Source organism: Falco naumanni, chromosome 12, assembly GCF_017639655.2.
Source record: "Falco naumanni isolate bFalNau1 chromosome 12, bFalNau1.pat, whole genome shotgun sequence".
Lineage (NCBI taxonomy): Eukaryota > Metazoa > Chordata > Aves > Falconiformes > Falconidae > Falco > Falco naumanni.
Window position 1 is genome coordinate 25,897,698 of NC_054065.1, and position 19,502 is coordinate 25,917,199.

The 19,502-nt window shown below is 40.9% G+C and overlaps 1 protein-coding gene across 3 annotated transcripts in view; it reads right to left on the reverse strand.

The window, feature by feature from the left end:
• The window catches only part of RAB3GAP2 (RAB3 GTPase activating non-catalytic protein subunit 2), a 48,801-nt gene extending 39,296 nt beyond the window's left edge, over positions 1-9,505 (reverse strand). For 2 of the 3 annotated variants that reach the window (XM_040611502.1, XM_040611500.1), the window contains exons 1-2: positions 9,349-9,505; positions 459-526 (exon numbers count right to left, since the gene is read on the reverse strand). In XM_040611502.1, the coding sequence (XP_040467436.1) occupies positions 459-526; positions 9,349-9,457 (177 nt within the window). In that variant the 5' untranslated portion in view covers positions 9,458-9,505. The remainder of the gene's footprint in view (positions 1-458; positions 527-9,348) is intronic. The other variant, XM_040611501.1, reaches the window with a different exon arrangement.
• Positions 9,506-19,502: the final 9,997 nt, after the last annotated feature.

Here is a 19,502-nt window from a genome sequence, read left to right on the forward strand (position 1 = left end):
AAACAATTCGGGAGCAAGAGTAGGCTGGGGTGGGCAAGACCTTGGGAGGGGACGTAGCCAGGGCAGCTGACCCAAAGTGACATTCCATACCGTATGATTCTGCTCAGATATAAAAGCTAAGAGAAAGAAGGAGTAAGTGGGGGCATTCGTTATTTACGACTTTTGTCTTCTGGAACAACTGCTACGTGTACTGAAGCCTTGCTTCCTGGGAAGCAGACAAATATCACCTGCTGATGGGAAGTAGAGAATAACATCTTTTGTTTTTCTTGGCTTCCATGCAGGTGGAATTTTGCCACTGTTTCATTAAACTGCCTTTATCTTGACCCACAAGATTTTTTTAAATCTCATTTTCTCCCCTGCCCCATTCTGCTGAGGAGAGGAGTGACAGAACAGCTTGGTGGGCACCTGGCATCCTGCCAAGGTCAACCCACCACAAACACTCATATATATGAACTTACAGGTTCTTGTAATTCCGCTTCATCCCAGGCTCCCCAGCCACCATCTTCCCAGCTTGTTGATTTGCCTGCTTTAAGCAAAAAAAAGATATGTCACATGAATACAGCATAAGCAACAAAAAACACAATCAAAAAGGATTGCTGGTGGTTGTTTTTCCTTTCCCCACCAATGCATTATTACTTTGTTTATGGCAGATACTAAACGAGTTCTACAGGAAGAACCATGAAGTGGTAGAAATGGCTATCTTCTCTGTATTTACTTCAATTTTTAAGACTATGGAAAAGTAGTAACAGAAGCTGTAATCTCCTAAGTACAAATTGGAAGCAGGTGTAATGACACCTGTGTCAAATTAATTTTGACACACTCTCTACAGCTCTGGGTAACTAACATCTTACAGTGCCTGGTACAACACACCATTGATCCTTCAACAGGGCCTCTATGCACTTTAACAAGTTATTCAAACAAATTTGAGTTTTCTCAGTTTCTCACAGACATTTCAAGAAAGCTAAGACATATTTCTAGTTTTACACAGCAAGCTGAAGCAAAGACTGAGGGCATAAGGTGGGCAAACCCTATGTGTCCATGACAAAAACTTTCTCCAGCAGGTACAGAGACGTAAGACCCCACTGCAAAATTTAAACTTTAGCTTCGTTTATCTAATTATTACTGCTCCAAAGACAACAAAAGTCCCATCTTGTACGTATTAGGCAGCTACAGAGGGAAAGTAAGGGGACAGCAGGCTCTCTCCAACCCTTCAGGACTCTGTGTATATGCCAACAGATGTTTTACTAACTGGCGTAAGACCTGTAACACACCACAAGAACCATATATGCAAAATTTTGAGAAACAGTATTTCTATACATAAGTAAAAGATCTTCCTTTCCATAATGGTAGATTTTGGTTGGTTTACATCAAATGCAGGATCAGCCAGTAGCAACACAAGTTTATTTTAACAGGGGTTGACAGTACATAAAAATCCGTCTGTGACAACAAAACATCTGAGCCCAGTGTAATGCAGATCCCACCACTATTCCCAATGCAGCTAAAGCTGTGGCCTCTGAGGGGACAACAAGCACAAGGGCCTTGGATATTCACCCCTTTGCAGGACAACACAGAGGAAAAATAACAAGAAACTGATCTATTTCAATTACATCATTCAGAAACCTCAGTCAAACCACAAGCTTACAAGATACCTCAAACACCTGAGAAGATGGAGACTGATAAGGACATGTCTGTTTCTCAGTTGTCTTACAAGAGAAAATGTATTCATTTTATATAGAAAACATCTGAAATTCTTTCATTTAAAATACAGAATTCGATATGAATTTAAAAGCCTACGCAAAGGGTAATCTTGCACCAGCATTTAGCAGTAGATGTACAATTCTCAAACACCACTATCGCTGAATAAGTCAATAAACACCACTGTAGTTCAGTAGAAAAGCCAAGCACCGACTTCCATCTAGAGGTACTAGCAGGAAATCTGAAGCAGTAATATCAATAAGACTTCAAGACTTTTCAAGAATTTCTTTCAAGTTTTTCAATAACTGATGCCATGGCTACTTTGACCTTCAGAAGTTTAAATGCCATGTGTCAAGTTAGCTTAAATTTAGTTTTAAGCAAGGAAGATTTTGCCATTTTGGATGGCCAAACAGCATGACAAGAAGGTTTCTATCAACAACCATTTTATTTATTCTAAAAACTCTGGTTCCTTTACCACCAAAGACAGAATCGAGTAAAACAAAACAGAAATCTGTATTCTATCTTTCATCTTTTGTATGGATAATAAAGAAAAAAAACTTTAAAAAAATATTTTAGCTTAAGAAAGAAACTTTTCTCCAGTGTTGTTGAGAAGGTATTTCACAAGACCGTAGAAAACAGAATCGCCTACCCCATGAATAAACTTTATTAAAACTGAAAGGTTTATACCATCTATAAAATGTGTGAGTCAGCCAGGGTCACTGTGTCATCATCAATATGATCTGACTGCACAGTTATTTCAGGCACAACTATACAAGCAACAAGCTTCCAAGGGTCACGGTCTCATCTTGTGTTTGGGCTTGGGAATTGTCCAGTGTGCAAATATATAGAGGAAAATTATGGCAAATACTGTTGAATATAAACCACAAGAAGAAAACAGTAACTTAATTTCAATGCTTAATTTAAGATAGCTAACAAAATGCTACTTCTGTTTGCATTTTATTATCTCAAAAGGCAACAAAGTCTCCTTCCTATAAAACTCACAGAGGAAAAAAATTTGTCAGCGTGCCACCGTCCAGAGAGAAACATAAGGATATTCAAGAAACACAGGTAAGGCCAATGCCTTCCCTACAGCACAGAAAAGACCGACCTTTCCAAGAAACCTCGGCCACTTTAATTCTGAGTCTGAACACCCACCACAAAACTTCAACTGTGAGGACTCCTGCTGCCTCTTTGCAAATGGCTACATTTTCATAGTTGTCATATTCCTCAGATGAAGCTAGAAAAATCAAAAAGGATGGAAAAATGAGGTAATGGTGAGGCACCACCCCACTCATGAAGCTGCAGAGATCTTCCAGAACTGTGACCTGCTCTGCAAAGCCAGCACCTCCTCATGCTTACAAGGGTTTACAAGCTTGCTCCTTCATATCCATCCTCTACATTGCATAGACAGCTGCTGATGCACTAATCACGTCTTCCTCAAAACCCTGCATGCATTCCTTTCTTCCATACATTAATCCTCTTCTAAAAATGAAATTAAAATTAATGTTTCCTCATCCATATTATTCAGACATTTCACCTATGCAAGGGCTAGTGAAGCAAGGTATTAAACAATGGACAACCAACCTCTGAAACAATGGACAGAGAAGCAACAGATGGATACACCTGTCGTACTTGAACTCAAAACAGTTATTCACCCGTGCCAATTAATTACAAAATGTGCCACAGAAGCTGTCAGTTTGCAGAGGCTTTCCCACGCACCGGCACCTGATAAGGTTGTTCAACTGAGACACGACACAGGACTGAAGTTCTGTTTACAATGAAGATTTTAAGAAATACCCATCATTTCCTTTAATAACATTACAGATCCGAACTAACAACTGTAGAACACATATGTTATCTAGTAGCCAATACCTAAACAAGCCCTAAAAAGTTCTTGACTTGCAGCTTCTTCACTTTTTCCAGTCCTTTGTTGGGACAGTCAAGCTTTCCTGTGCAAATCTACATTACCATTCACCTCCATCCCTCACTAGCAGATGTCCAGTAAATAGTTCTCCCTACTTCGATAAAGCAGCAGCAACATTCCAGATTTTGCTTTACTGGGGAGACTGCAAAAACACAAGTTCATCTACTGCATCTATAAGCACCACTTCACTCTATAATTTGAAGCATACAGCATTAAAATGCCATCAGCAGCACATCCGAAACTTTACAGCTGCTTTAAATGCTGCACATGTGCACCACTGGTGTTAATGTACAACAGAATTAATTTCAAGCATATTTATCAAACTTCATACACAAAAGAACAATATCTAATGATAAGCATGTTTTGTTTTAAAGACAACAGAGGAGAGACACTAGCAAAAAACCTAGACCAATGAGGTCTAATGGGCATTTAACAGGTCAAATTCAATATGAATGATGTTTTTACCCAGTCTAAGACTTCCTCCCCAAATGGTAGAATATACCTCTGAGTGCAGAGAACTGCCACTGCCCTCCCTCCCAGGGCAGCATGATGACCTGGGGCACACAGCAGAAGCCTTTCCCTCCTGCCCTCAGGTCTATGTTCCAGCTCTATGCAGCAGGTTACCTACCACAGGACATGCTTGGCACGGGCTTGCCCAGAAAAGCTTGTATTTGTCCAGGCAGAAGAGCACATGTTGAAAACTGGACCCCCAAAGCAACAAAGGTCAAACTACTCCTACCTACATTGTTATATAGTTTTACAACAGGCAAGTTCACCTTCACACCAATCTGTCCTCAGCATGTTTCAGATTATTTGCCATAAACATCAAGTTACTTCAGCCAAAAAGCTAATACTTACACTCCTTGTATGTATAAAAAAGATAAATAAAACCCAGCTATGCATAGTTTTGTTTCATATCCTAATGTACTAGTTTTGGCTGGGATAGGGTTAATTTTCCTCATAGTAGCTAGTATGGTGCTATGTTCTGGATTTTTGATGACACAAGCACGCCACACAAGCACACTGATGCTTTAGCTGTTGCTGAGCAGTGCTTACAGAGTGTCAACATCTGACCCCAGCTGACCAAAGGGAATGTGATGTCCTGCCCAGCAATAAGATCTGTGGGACAGAAGGGGGCAGGGAGAGGGGGTGACATGCAGAGTTATGGCACTTGTGTTGTTTGTCAGGTTTATGATCTTCCAGCTTGTTTCCCATCCATGCTTCAAGAATTTATAAAGTTAATATGCAATAACTTCTTGCATTATTACTGAAGTGCAAGAGTTTCAGATTTTTTTCCACGTATATTGACTGCAATTCTGATACCATTGGATTGTGTAACTAGTGAAGAAATAGAAGCAGTTTCTTTTCTCTGCAGGCCAAGGAATTCCAGAAATAGTTTGCATCTTCTTGCTATTCAGTAATCATAGGCCATCTATTACCAAAGCTCCTCCAACATGGGGACTGACAAATATATTTGGTTATTTTGCCAGTATTACTAGGAAGCCCCTTTTGAGACTAGTATTACACTTGTTCTCTCTCATCACTTCAGACATCCATAAGGGAGTGGGGGGGAATAATTACAAACTAAGTTACCTCACAAATCTGAAAAAGAACCACTTGAGCAATTTCTCTTCCTTTAGATGGTCACAATTATTGTCAACAGAATAAAGGATGATCAAATTAAAAGTTACCCAGGTACTACAAAGATTCTTTCAAGTAATGCTGCAAATTCCCATGGCTTACAGTTGTAACAGCTCCAAAACCAAAGTTTGAGGTACCATGGCAGGGGGGCTTTGTGATGCTATATAGCACAGGGAAGAAATGAAACCATTACATATAAAACATATGTATTCCAGCTTTCTTTCAGGTCCAAGTGACAGCTTAAGTTATAGCAAGAAAGAAGGAAGTTTACCCAGTAAAGGAGGCGCTTAAAGCAGCAAAACACTCAGGTGCAAAGGTAATTTGGACAAAGTACTCTGACACCATTCTGTTGTGTGTTGAGAGCCTGTCATATATTCTTCCCCACTACTCAGAATATATTAACAATTACAGGTATAACACAATTCAGATAGAGAGTGTATTTTTATGACATTTTATATGAAAACTGAAAGGAATCTTAAATGTATATAATGCAATCTGGAAAGGGAGACTCTGATTAAAACCACAACACAAAAGAGCTTGTCAGAATGGGAACACACCAAATTCAGTAAGAGGGATACAGAAACAGTTAAGAACAACCCTACTGCTAAATGCCGTCTAGAATTTGATTTTGTAATGTATTTGTAACCTTGTTTGCAGTTCTGAAATGAAAAGCTTGGCTTTCTGTATTTCTGAACTTAATTAGTTGATCCAGATAAAGCAAAGCGTGCAAGCACATCTCCAAATATGTTGTTATAGAGGAACTAGGCTCAAGAGCACTTTTTAGGATGCTGTCAGTGTTAACAGGGCTGGATTTTGGAGAAGAGTTTCTGTGCCAGGCTTAAGTCATTGTTCCTACTGTAAAAAGAAGCAGCAAAGTGACAACTCATAGCTCTGGGCAACCCCCCAAATCAGGGGGGAAAACTTTTTCTTCCCCCCTAATAAGCAGCATCATCTCAAAGCTGTGCTGTGCCACACACCGCCCTGAAGTGACCAGCTCACATCACAGATGCAGGTGTCATTGCCTGGGAACTCCCAAGGGCAAGTTTGGTTTTGGGTTTTTTTTTTTCTTATTAATTTCATTTAGGTAATGGGACATAAGCACACTTGAGACCTAAAAATATCTAATGGAAGAACAGAGACGAGACATCATCACTTTAATTAAATTGTAGTTAAATTTCTCAAATTATAAAGATTATAGAAAATGTTATGTGTCTTTTTTGGTCAATTTTCTGCTCTTTTCAGTTAAATATCCATTAATTTCTTAGTGGTAAAGTTCTGTTACACTTATGAAGTTTTCTCACATTTTGCAAATAAGATGGATTTTTTCATGTGTGTACACTAAAAAAAAACCAAAAACAAAAACTTGATTGGACAGAATTTTTTTCTTTCCTTGGTGCACAACATTAGAAGCAGAGATTTGGTTTATGTTCTCACACTTCATCACTTACACTTTACTTACAGCAAAAAGTTCTTCCATGTGATCAATGTAAAAGTCAAGGTACACATCAAAAAGAAAGGGCAGTAATTATGGACTGCCATGCAACAAGTCAGTTGCTTACAAAGAAAAAGGAATGGATTAGTATGTAGGCAAAAAAAAGAAGAAAAAAAAAAGGGAAGAGAGAATGAAAAACTGAATGAAGTATTTCCAACCAGAGCAGTAACTGTGGATGCAAGGCCAAAGAGACTAGCAGTAACGCAAGATCTGTATCACCTCATCTCAACCACAGTTCAAAACAAGGCTGCAGCTGAACTGTTCAGTTGGTTGTGCCACACAGCAGCAGCAAAGCAGACTTGAAGGAACAAGCCTAATGGGAAAAGAATCTCCTGTTCTGCATACCCAAACTCAGTTTTCTCTGACTTAGGATACCTCCACAACTTACTTATTTCAACTTCTGCAAGCTGTGGAAGTGTTTTCTCCCTGTCAAAGATGAATGCACTGAGGAATTCTGCTTAAAAATGACTGATCTATAATCTTACATAAAAGTTACTTTGGGAACTCTCACATGCTTACTTTTATGCTCATTTATCCTGAACTGTGAAAACAGCTGTGGTATAAAAAAAAATAAATATATATATACATGCACATATCCAAAAGATTTCAAAGACTCTGAGAAATATTTTGAAAAACACTTGATTAGAACACTCTGCCTTGTTGACTACATGAGCAAATATAAAAATAGTCCAGAATACAACCAACCCATTAAAATGGAAGAACAGCACATTTTAGTACATGCACCTTCTTTGCTTCTATCATTTTTATAGTTTTACAACATAATAAATGTTTTCTCTCTTTACAGCTGCCATTTGACAAATCCACTCCAGAAGTAATCAAAAGTTATTTTGCACAAACTTCTCTCACATGTACCACCAAATACAAGAGAAATACTTTAATTTCTTTCAGCAAGAAATTTTTTGGAGACACAAATACATTACAATATTTTGCATTTATCTTCAGTATTCAAGAGACGCTAACAGGACCCTGCTGGTTCCAGAATCCCTTCTTTAGATACAGACAATACAAAAAGAATAGCCATATGGAATCTGTATGCACTTTTCAGAGCTTTAATTATTGAAGTCACTAGTAGCAGCACATAACCATTTTCTACCAAAGTTTTGCACAATGTAGGCTGGCTGTATAAAATCCTTACAGAAGTACTTTCTTCCAAGTGATTTCAACAATAAAGTAAATTACATTCAACCTTAAACACAAAAAGGAAGTACAACACCATGCATACAGAAGTTTCAGTGGTAAAGTTAACTAGCTGACCATACAGTGTACTTTTAAAACTTTTTCACAACTATTGCATCATTTTTTTTACCTGAACCTGTAGTGACAGGACAAGGGCCAACAGTTTAAAACAAAAGAGTGTAGATTTAGATTGGATATTAGTAAGACATTTTTTATAATGAAGATGGTGAGACACTGGAACAAGTTGCCCAGTGAAGTTAGAGATGTCACATCATTGAAAGCATTCAATGTCACATTGGACATAGCTTTGAGTAACCAGATCTGGTTAAAAGATGTCCCTGCCCACGGCAGGGGGGTTGGACTAGACAGACTGTCAACGCCCCTTCCACCAGAAACCATCCTATGATCTCCCTCTCTTTTAATTCCCCCAAGATCTTTTAAGTTTTTTAAATAAGCACCTTGCTGTTTTCTCTCGTAGCTCTGTTTACAGTTGAGAGGACTTTACAAACATCCTCGCTAACCTCTTCAAACCCTTCCCTTCCATGCTGTTGCCAGAAAGCCAAAACATTAGCCAACTACAGTTAACGTGGCACGGCACTAACACACCGGGCAGTGCTTCATTTGCCTGTATAGTGTGGCCTGAGCATGGATCTGTTGGTCCTTATTCTCTGTTGAGAACACAGCGCTGCCTTACACAACAGAGATCTGCTCCACAACTTTACACTGTAGTTGCTGTAAGACTGTCTCTTAACTTAAGCTGCCAAGCTAAAGCTTTCGTATGCTTTAAGCACATTTTGCATTATTAGATAATCCTGCATGTGTAAGGTTTGTTAACTTTACTAGAACATTTTCAGACAACTGAAGCAAGAAAACTCCAAACTTTCACCTCGAAGTTTGTGGCACGCTGGGTCTGTGGCCAAAGAGCTTCACCTACACACTACAGCATAAGGACTGACAGCTGAGAACGGCCGGACACCTGAAATTCCGGACAGCAGGAAAGTCTGAACTTGTAGGCGAAGCTGGAGCAGCTGCAGCAGGACACCCACCCTTTGCCACAGCAACGACGCCGAGCGACCGGCGGGTACCGGCCACCGGCCACTGGCACAGCCCCGAGCGGCCAGGGACGGCGGGGAAAGCGGCGAGGAGCGAGCCCTGAGCCCAGCCGGCACCCCGGCCCCGCCGCCAGGCAGCCCCGCTGCGGCCAGCGGGCAGGGGCGCACGCACCGTGGGGCCAGGCCCCGGCGGCCGTGCGCGGGGGGGGGGGGGGGGGGGGGGGGCGAGGCTCCCGCCGCACGGAGGCCCGAGGGGGGTCGCGGGGAGCAGCCCCGCCACCGCCGCCCCCACACGGGCCGGGCCCCGCCGGGCCCCCGGCTGCCCCGCTCCGCAGGGGCGGACTCACCGCTCTCCTTGCCGGCCGCGGCGCTGCCCGGGCGGCGCTGAGGGCACAGGAAGTCGCGAGCCGCCTCCAGGTCCTGGAAGTGGCCGAAGGGGACGAGGGTGCACGACATGGTGCTGCCGCCACCACCGCCGCCCGACCCGGAAGCGGTCGCCCACTTCCCTCACGGCCGGCGCCGCGCGGCCCTGCGCAGGGCGCATGCGCGGCGCGGGGAGGCACCCCCACCCCCCCGTTGTCGTCGTCCCCCCCCCCCCGGGCGGTAGCTGCCGGGGGCTCCCCGCTGGCGGCCGCGGGGGCGGCGTGGTCCCTCGGGCGCTCGCCCGGGTCCGGCCGCCGCGGCCCGGGGAGGAGCGAGCCGGGTCGGAGGTGGCGGCAGCCGCGGGGCGGGCATCGCGTTCCTCCCCGCCGGGCAGCGACGTGGCTTGCTCGCCGTTGCCAGAGGCGGGATCGACGGTGGCGGGCGCTGCTTCCCGCCGCCGTTCCTGAGGGGAATGGCGGCCTCGGGGGCAGCTCTGCTTCCGGCACCGGGGAGCGGCTGGGCCCGCCCGGGCTTGGCAGGGGCGGGAGGAAGAGCGGCCACCAAGTGCCGTGTGGGCTGCTCAGGGCCAGCTCCCTATGCAGCCAGCGGCAGTAACTGGCGCTGATGCCAACGACTGCGTGCTTGGCAGGGGAGACATGACAGCTTCCCAGCCGGCCCGGCTCTGAAGGAGGGTGCTGTGAGGTGCTGACACAATTTGATCATCCAGGCCTAACGATAAACCAGCAGGGCCCCAATGGCCTATGTCACCCTGATGACTAGGGTACACCTTTAACAGGTAGTGAGGACAGGGCGTCTTTCAGCCTGAATAGAGAGCTTTTGTTTTGGTTTAATGTCGACCAGTTTCTGTTCCTTCTGTGGAAACTGAGGCATCTGAGTGGCAGAAGTGATTGCAATGACCGAGATTTGCTGTGGAGCGGCATCGGTATAGTGTTGACAGCTGATCCACAGCCTAAAAAATCTCCCCTAGGACAAGGAGAAGAAAAAAAAACATGCATGAGAACACCAGGGGATGTTTTCTGGGCCCTGAAGAAATAGAAATTGCCCAGTCCACAGGAGTTTACAATTGTTTTTAACGGATCCTATTACAGGGCTTTTTGTTTTAGTGTAAAATATGGTTGCTTGTTTTCGCACGTCTTATTTGGTAGATAACAATGTATGTGTGTGTCTTTAGTAGTTAAAAGCAGAAATGACTGAGCAAGTCATTCTGAAATTTTGGGTTGTGGTCTGGGGTTTTTGGGCGGTCTTTAAACACCTTCTAAAACTGAATGCATTTTTACTAGGAGAGTTTTTATTCCCAACGAATCTAGTTGGACTGTCGTGAAGGCACAGACTGTAACAGGCTATAAACTCCAGAAAATCTCTTACCAGATTTTGAAAGAACTGCCTTTAACTTACCCTGACAACTTCTAAATGTCTTCAGCTGTTCTATTTTGTTGCAGTAATTGGGACCTATTAGCAGTTTTGCCCTTAGGAACAGCAGGGACATTTTGTTTTTACGTTTAAAATCTGTGGCTCCTCAGGCAATATGCAGGTTAGATTTGAATTTAAGCAGATGAATAATCCTGTGCCTATTCAATAGAGTTGTTGAATCCTGATTTTCTGAACGGGCATAAAATTACATGCTTGCTGTGTGCCAATGGGAAGGAGGTTCTTTGAAAATAAGGTCACAGTGTGGGAAAGGTTGAAAGCACTGTTGTTGAGGAATGGCTAATGACTTTGAAGATGCTCTAATTAAACATGTAAAGCCTATGGGGGGGGAAATGATGACATTTTAGATCTGTAACATGCACAGTCACTAGTAATGTCAAGTGAATAAATAAAGAGTATGCAAAAAATTAAATTGACAACCTGGTTTGTCATTCTTTAGTGATACTTTTGGCACATACAAATATTTCCTTATTTAGGGAACAATGAACACTCTGAACACAGTGAACACTGTAAGACACCGTCACATCCCTGCCTGATTTGCTGTACACAAAGAAGTTACAAAACTGCCAAGAAACCAATTAATGCATAAAATAAGGTAATGGATAATTCAGCAAATGAGTTAATATTTCTTGTGGTTTGACTCCAGCCAGCACACTAGATCCAAAACACAGCACTATACCAGCTACTAGGAAGAAAATAAACTCCATCTCACCCAAAATCAGGTTTCAAGACAAATATTTCAAGACAGGGATTATCCCTGCTGAACTCACATTACCGCTTTGGTTACTGAATTACCTTTTGTTTGTTTGTTATACCTTCTTCTATAGTTACTCTTTTTTAAATATTAAATTATATGGGAAGTTATAGAAAAAAAAAACCTTTGAAAAATCTCTGTCGTAAATATTAAGCAAAGTTCTTGAAGCCATTCAGATAAAGTATTAATACCCAAAATTCACAATACATTTACAGTAACAACAATGCTTCACATTTACATAGGTCCTGTTATTTGGAGACCTTAATGCTGTTTACAAAATCACATGATTATGGATGTTAGGGAATTTCATTCGGGGAAATGAAGGTAATGAAATATTGGGTGATTCACTCAGGGTCAATCCACAGATCTGTGGAGTACTGTGGGTAAAACTCTTGCTTTCTTCATCATCAGTGATGATTTCTACCGATTGTTTCATGCTAGTTAGCATGGATGAACGTGATTATACTATATGTAGAGTCCTGCCTTTGGTCTTTGATAATAACCAAAAATGAAACCAGCAATTTAGTTATAGTTATAGCAGACACTTCTATACCATAATGTCAACTTGATACAAACGATCACCTTATGAAATACGTGCATAAATGGCTTCCAAGTAATGCAGTTAGCGCTCATGGGGAGGGAGTAAGAATTAATAAGCATTCAATAAAATGCAGAGAACAGAGAGAATATGGAGGATCTCAGTCAAACGTTTGTGTTTGCACCACGCTTTCACTGCTGTGTAATCACAGCTAAGCATAGAACTTCATCCTTAGATGCCTGAGTATGTGATGTCTGTCTCACATATGCCAAATATCCGTGATTGCCAAAGCTTCAATATAAATTACAGTGGTTTGTCACCTCTGAACATCATTTTCATGTTTATATCTTTATATATATTTCTAAATTCAGTTTTATATAAAAATATAAAGATATAAAAAGAGCTGTGTGTCACAATTATTTGCCTTGAGAGATCTGTAACATATCTTTCTGTCTATCCAGTGGACAAGGCATTGAATTCTTTGTCCCGAGCTCCCACACAGGCACCAGGCAGAACTGGTACAAGGCTAGAAGCCTGAAGATTCATTACTGCTGTTACAGATAGTTTATGAAATTGAGTAAACGTCTTTGAAGAACAGAGAATGGAAAGATGCACTTCATATTTCTCTTTTCCTATATATTACATTTCTTGCATGTAGAAAAAGTGTATTCTAGACCTGAGTTTGTGGAGGGAAAACAACATACTGAAGAAATTATTTCCATTTTGTCCCTAGACTAGATGTTCTGATTCACAGCAAAGGCAGGATAGAAGTGAAGATGGAGGAGCAGACAGTACATCTTGTCTGATCATCCTGAGTTGGGTTAAGCCTGGATTTAAGCAGCCTTTTTCCCTCTCTACACTTAGGTGGGCCACTGCAGGCAGCTCCAGCTGAAACATCTCTACAACAGCCTGTAAGGCTTAAAAAAAGTCTGGCTGTGCCTTGCCCCAGATTCATCCTTTGCAACTTAAGATAATGTGGAAGGCACGAAGACTAATATCTCGACTACTCTTGAAATTTTATTCACAAATCTTTCTGGAGACGTGTGTTTACTATCGTGGCCTTCAATTGTAAGAATATTTTCACCCAAACTGTAGATAATCTGAATCCCAAATTCATATTCCAGGTTTTTATGGTTTAGGTGGTAATTTTTTTAAGAGAATCTGGATCTCTTTTCATCATTGATTGTTTGTGATTGATGTTGCTCACTCAAGGATCTTCCCTTTTGCATTTATTGATTTTCACCTAAAGATGTGGTTTAAACACTATTTTAACAGAGAGCCAAGGCATATTACCACCTACAAATACCTGTAGACAGTGGAGAAAAGTTTTCTTCCCACAGTTTCCTCTGCATTTTTGGAAGGCAAGTCTTGGGACAGAAGGGATCTGTACCATAAATCCTATATACCCACCTTGGAAATGCCAGGCCTCCTAGTTGGAGATTGAAACACTTAGTCCTGTAATTTCTGTGTAATAAAGTTACCACATTCCTCCCTGGTATACTTCGGGCTTATGTGAAGTTGTAAGTGTTGGGATTTGATTAACTGTAATCCATGCCTAATGCTTAATAATAGAATTTTTTAGATTTCTATATATGCATCCAAAATACACTTTGTCATGTGCACTTGATTCCTGTCCTGCGCTGAGACAGTATTTTTTATTTGAAAAACCAGTTCTGGAAATGAAAGCAAACCCTGCCCCTGCGACATCTCTGCCAGCGTGTAGCAGGACAATGTGCAACCTCAAAGCCTAGAGGGAGGCAATCTGTCTTGCTCCTTTATTTCTCACCTTCCTGGGCCAGACTCACACACTGGCATCCCTGCCTGTCTGTTATCCCTGCATGCGGAGGGCAGCTGTTGCTAAGCAACTGTGGACCAGGCACCACAGCCTGGTTTTAAAATGAAGAATTAACTAAATTAGTTTTGAGGAAGACAAGATACAGCTGAAGAGCAGGCAGGAGCGAGAAGGAAAAGAAAAAGCAGCTGTGATTTGCGCTGGAGAACAAAAGGTGTCCAAGCAGAAAGGGGTTTTGAAAGCAAAGAGGGAATGATGTGTGTTGCCAAGCAGAAGAAATAAATAGAGAATTAGGTGTTCTTCAGGGCAAGCGCTGTCTCTATAGTTATGCATCACCTGACACAGCAAAGCTCCAAATCTAGGATCTTCAAGGACATTATCATAACACAAACAAGTGGACAAAAAGTGCTGCCACAGAACCTTCCACCTCCGCCTCTCGCTGGTCCTCATTTAAACACAGCCTCACAGACACCTCTAATAGGAGACAAATAATATGGAAAGAAAAAGTGAGGGAATTTAATAGTTCAGTTTTCTGTCCTGGGGATTTGTTACCACCACTGACTCTTTGTGCCACCCTGGCTTGCATGACATCAAGCCTGCAGCAGCCTTGGGTGACTGCGCAGTGACTGGGGACTCACCATATATTTTTTGTAACCCTAACAATGTCACTACTGCATTCATGCATAGCCCATATTATTTTTTTTCTTCCAATAAGGACATTCAGTGCTAACTAAGCGTGGCCAGATCTCATTCTTTTGTACTGACTGAGTTCCCTGACCTCAGAATCCGGAGTGTAGTGTTCCATGAAAAAGCACATTGGCTATTGGGCTTGATTTCTTACATCATTGTTCTAGAGGTATAAAAGCCAAGGAAAAATATGCAAGTTTTTCTGAGCGTATTAATGTTTTGTCATTAATTCACTGCAATAGTACTTATTCCCATCTATGTTCACTTTTCATGAATATTTCAGCACATAATTTCACAGGCTGAAACAGTCTTAGAAAAAAAAGTAGCAAATATTGAAGAACATTGCCAAAAAAACCCTGTACTACAATCGTGATTTTACCAGTTACACCACCCCCAGTCATGGAGCATATGTGTACCCCACTGAATTTTTGGTCTAGCTATGACAAATCAGTATGAATGAGAATTCAAATATTGAATATTTAGACTGGAAAATGTACAGGCCAAGAATTCTTACAATTAATATGTGAGTGAAATCTGAGCAAGCTTAACACAGGTTTCTGGTGTTCAGAATACTGAAAACAAAAGCAGAGAGAAATAAGTAAGGTGATTGCTTTTCAGCAACACAGCTTTGCTCGTAGTGGGTATCAGTCAATCATTTGTTCTATTTTTCTCCTGCTCTTAAATAACAGCAACAGAATTTAAGAGATCTTACTTCAGAGATACCTCTTCAGTCAACTTTCAGATACTACTTTGAGTTTTACATCAAGCAAGATAGTTAAATCTCATAGGCTTATTCAGCAACGGAGTCCAACAAGATGGATTTCCTACACAATCCATATCTCTGAAGTACATTTTTTTAAAATAATTGGTTGTCTCAGTAGAATATTTTATATATATGGGTTTTCAGCGTGTAAGCTAGAACTGTCTGGAGAGATGCTTAAAAGTTAGGGACTTTTTTGGTTTCAGTATTGTTAAGAATGCAGATGACATATCCGTAGATGCTGTATCATTCCTACTTTGCTGACATGCTATCAATCAAGCAAAAAAAACCCCAACATTCTCTGTATTTGAAGTTCATCTTTTCAATGTCTTTATGCATTACAGTGAGACTTTGGTGTCACAGATCTGAGAGAAATATCAAGAAGAGAGATAAACATAGAGGAGAACGGATGCTTAGTCTTCATGATCCTTAATGAGAGAAAACCTGAATGTCAGCAAAGCAAATTTACCATCTAGAGGATGAGTTCAGAGTGCCATCTGGGGGATTTAGGGCTGATAAATCTGGCTGAAGGGCTGAGAAATTGAGCCTTTGTAGTCGATCTAACTGGATACCTTCCAGTAGTCAAAGTATTCATTGCAGCTATCTTATCCAGTGATCATTTTACTGAGTTGTTCAGTCTGCAAACTCTTTGCAAACATGGCCTGATTTCTGAACACTTGTAGAATTATTTGGATTAATTATTTTAAATCTACAGTCTGTTTTCAAGTTTTCCTTTGATATGTTTCTGATCTATGACTGGTTACTTACATGGGATTTTTGTTCAGTTTTGGTTGGGGTTTTTTTGTCCTTTGTTTCCTTTTAAAGAGGGAAGTAAATATATACTGAATAGTGAAGAGTAGTTAATAAAAAATCACACTGTCATAGGCCCCCTGTCTGTGATCATCACCAGGAGGCAAAAGAAGGACCAGTCTCTATCCAAGTATTCATAAGAAGTCGGGGAAATGCTTCCTTAAAGTTTGTGTGTAGAATATTGGGTTTGTGTAGAAGTTTTATGAATAACGTAACATGTAACGTAACAACTGGCTAGAGTGCTAGTAGCCACCCACAAATCCTTGTAATGAAATCGCTACTGGAGTGCAAGCCAGAGGCAGACCTGAGCTGTCAAGCCACAGTGGTGTGGCAGGACTTGGGGGTGCAAGACAGCTTGACACGGGTCAGCAGAGTCTCTTTTATAAAACAGACCAAACTACATTCATCCACATCATGCTGGTTCAATGTATCACCATAATTCCCTGAAGCAAGAGAAAAATTCTTATTCCAAGTAGTGGATTCTTTTGGTCTTGTTTGGGTATTTTAGCTTACTGCCATGTATTTCTCTAGAGAAGCCCTCTAGGGCAGGGGAAGGCATTCCTGCAACATTTCTAAGGGATATTGGGATGCTGCAAAAATGGGGCAGTGGCATCTGCACTGTCTATACATGTTTCCAGTACCCCTAATTTCACATACTGTTTGTCTTAGCTTTACTTGTATGTGTCCAGACAAGAATTTTGAGGGCCAGGGCAGGTTTTCTTTCTAACAGCAATTGGTTTATCACAGCTTTGGCAAAACACTTCATTTCTTCGCATCTGCTTTCATCTTTCCTGGAGGGCAGTAAAAGTGATAAGAAATTATCCTAGGTCTCTGCATGCAAATAATTCTTCTTTTATCATGCTTGAGGCAGTTTTCTATGATTTAGATAAAAATGGGATTCCCTGTCTATCAACCATCAGCTTAAAAGGTGATTCTAGTTAAAGATCTGCAAGAGGTGAAGCTAGTTATTTTCTGCAGTAGCTTAGATGATGGCATGAATGGAACAGTAAATGAAAATACAGCTGATTGCAGGTTCCTCTCTACATAGATTTAAGCAGTTTGAGACTGAATAAAAAGTAGATCCTGGACAAATACATTTATATAGTGTGGTTTTGAGATTTTTCTGAAATAAATATATCTGGTCAACAGTCAGTAGACATATTTTCCTATACACAGAGAGAAATCTCAACCTCATCTGTGCCAGAGTAAGCTTTACAGCCCAGCATTACATTTGATTTTCATCTACAGTTTAAGAACAGAAGAGCTCAGCGCTGAGTCTCAGCAGTGCTCTTCAGTGATTTTTTGAGAACCACAAAATTTGTTGTTTGTAAGCCACACAGCCCTTTCCAGCTGAGATCAGGATAGTGGTAGTATCTGAAAAGTTTCACAAAACTGGAGCCTGCAAACTACCATTTGTTGTTTAGCACATTCATTTTCTTATTTTACACATTCAGAAGCATGAAAGAAAATGTAAGAGAGGAGATTATAAGTAAACTAAACTAAGGTGTGTATATCTTAGAGATGAACACAGATAGACAATGTTGTCTGTAATTTCTCTTTCATGTTTCTGCATTTATCTCTAAATTATTTCCTTTTTGTCCTGTGGAGGAAGCACCCCATCAGCAGGAAACAGATAACTGGTTTCTCTTATCACCCTCAGAAAAATCTTTCTTCCTAACAAATATCCATGTAGCAAGGGGCTTATCCACACGTGCACAGAAGGTTACAAAACTACAGTCAGCACCCAAAGAGATTCTCACAGACATTTTAGAAAGGAAAAAGTTTTGCTAGTCCTCTTTAATCCATGGCAGTGGTTATTCATGACCAGAGCAGAAACGGGGTTGGCACTATTATTTTAAATAGTGTGGATGTGGTTGGTTTGACTGGACTTGCAAACTGGATTAAAGCTGCAGCCATAACATTTCTGTTGAAGTGCTGTCTCTCTCTATCATCTTCCCACCTAACCAAGATGGGAACTCACATCAAAATCAGAATCCAGTTTATTAAGGCGTACTTAAACATGTTTTCTCAAATGCTAAGCAAATAGTAATTTGCTTTTTAAATCCCTGTAGGTAACCAATTTGTTTCTATAATCATGGAGAATTAATGTCTGTTAAGATAGGACCAGTTTACATCTTCTTGTCTTCTGTTCAACTCCGCGAGATTTTACTAACTTTTTTAATTTCTGTATGTAACTCCAGAGAAACAGAGACCAAAGTCAGTCTCTCATTGTTAGAAGACATAAGGAAAAGGGAACATCCATAAATGCCTCTGAGATGATGTACTGCATGCAGAAAGCAAGCAGCTGTGTATTGCTGGGCTGGATGAAGTGGTTAGGAGTCCAGGTCTTGGCTAGAACTATGAAAACTGCATGATTTGTGCCTCCTGAGAGAAATAAACAACCTCTAGATAAAGAAGGGAGACAGAGCAGCTGCTAGCTTTAAGCTCTATGTAATTTATTTAACTTCATAGTGCCATGGGCTTGTTAGATTGGCCAGTGTCACAAGCACCAAGTGTGCCAGTGGGCTAAGAGTTAATCCCATTAGCATTAGCTGCTTAGTTTCTAAAACTGGAACTGAACTACTGGATAACAGTCTTATTCAGCTTCATTATTTTAGCTAGACCTCTCCTTCAGATGTGAAGACCTAAACAGCATGAAAAATAAATTCTCAAAAGAAATTATGTTGGCAGGGAAAGAGTTTCTCTTCACCCTTTCAAACTGTCTGCACAGAACAGCGTGTGTTTATTGCGCAGAAAGAGAGTTCCATTACGGTACTTACATAAACGACTTTCTAAATTGACATTTTAAACAAATGTTTCAAGACGATCCTGTCTGGATATACCTATTATACTAATTTCAAATCGTTACAAAGATGCTAACCCCCTTTTTATGCAACCGTACTTGTATAGGTTTCGGGAAGAAAATTTTATTTCCTGTATCTTTATTTATGCTGTTATCCTATCAAGAGTCTGTCAGAGTATTACATTCATGAAGTGGAAACAAACTGAGTAGCTAACAGAGCCACCTCTGCACAATCTCATCTCCGAAACAGCAGTAATTCTTTATATACATCAGCCATGTGGCTCTAGGGAGAAGATATCCTAAGTTCTGTAGCATGGACATCGATACCTTAGCTTTTACACTTTTTTTACAGATTCGGGAAGATTACATGTCTTTAAAACTTAGTTTGGGAGAATTTATTTTTTTTTTTAATGCAACTGCAGCTGTCATTCACTCAGTAGCAATCAGACTTTGCACGTGAGCAGAAGGCACAGCCTCTGAGGGAGGGAATAATAATAATAATAATAATAATAATAATAATAATAATAATAATAATAATAATAATA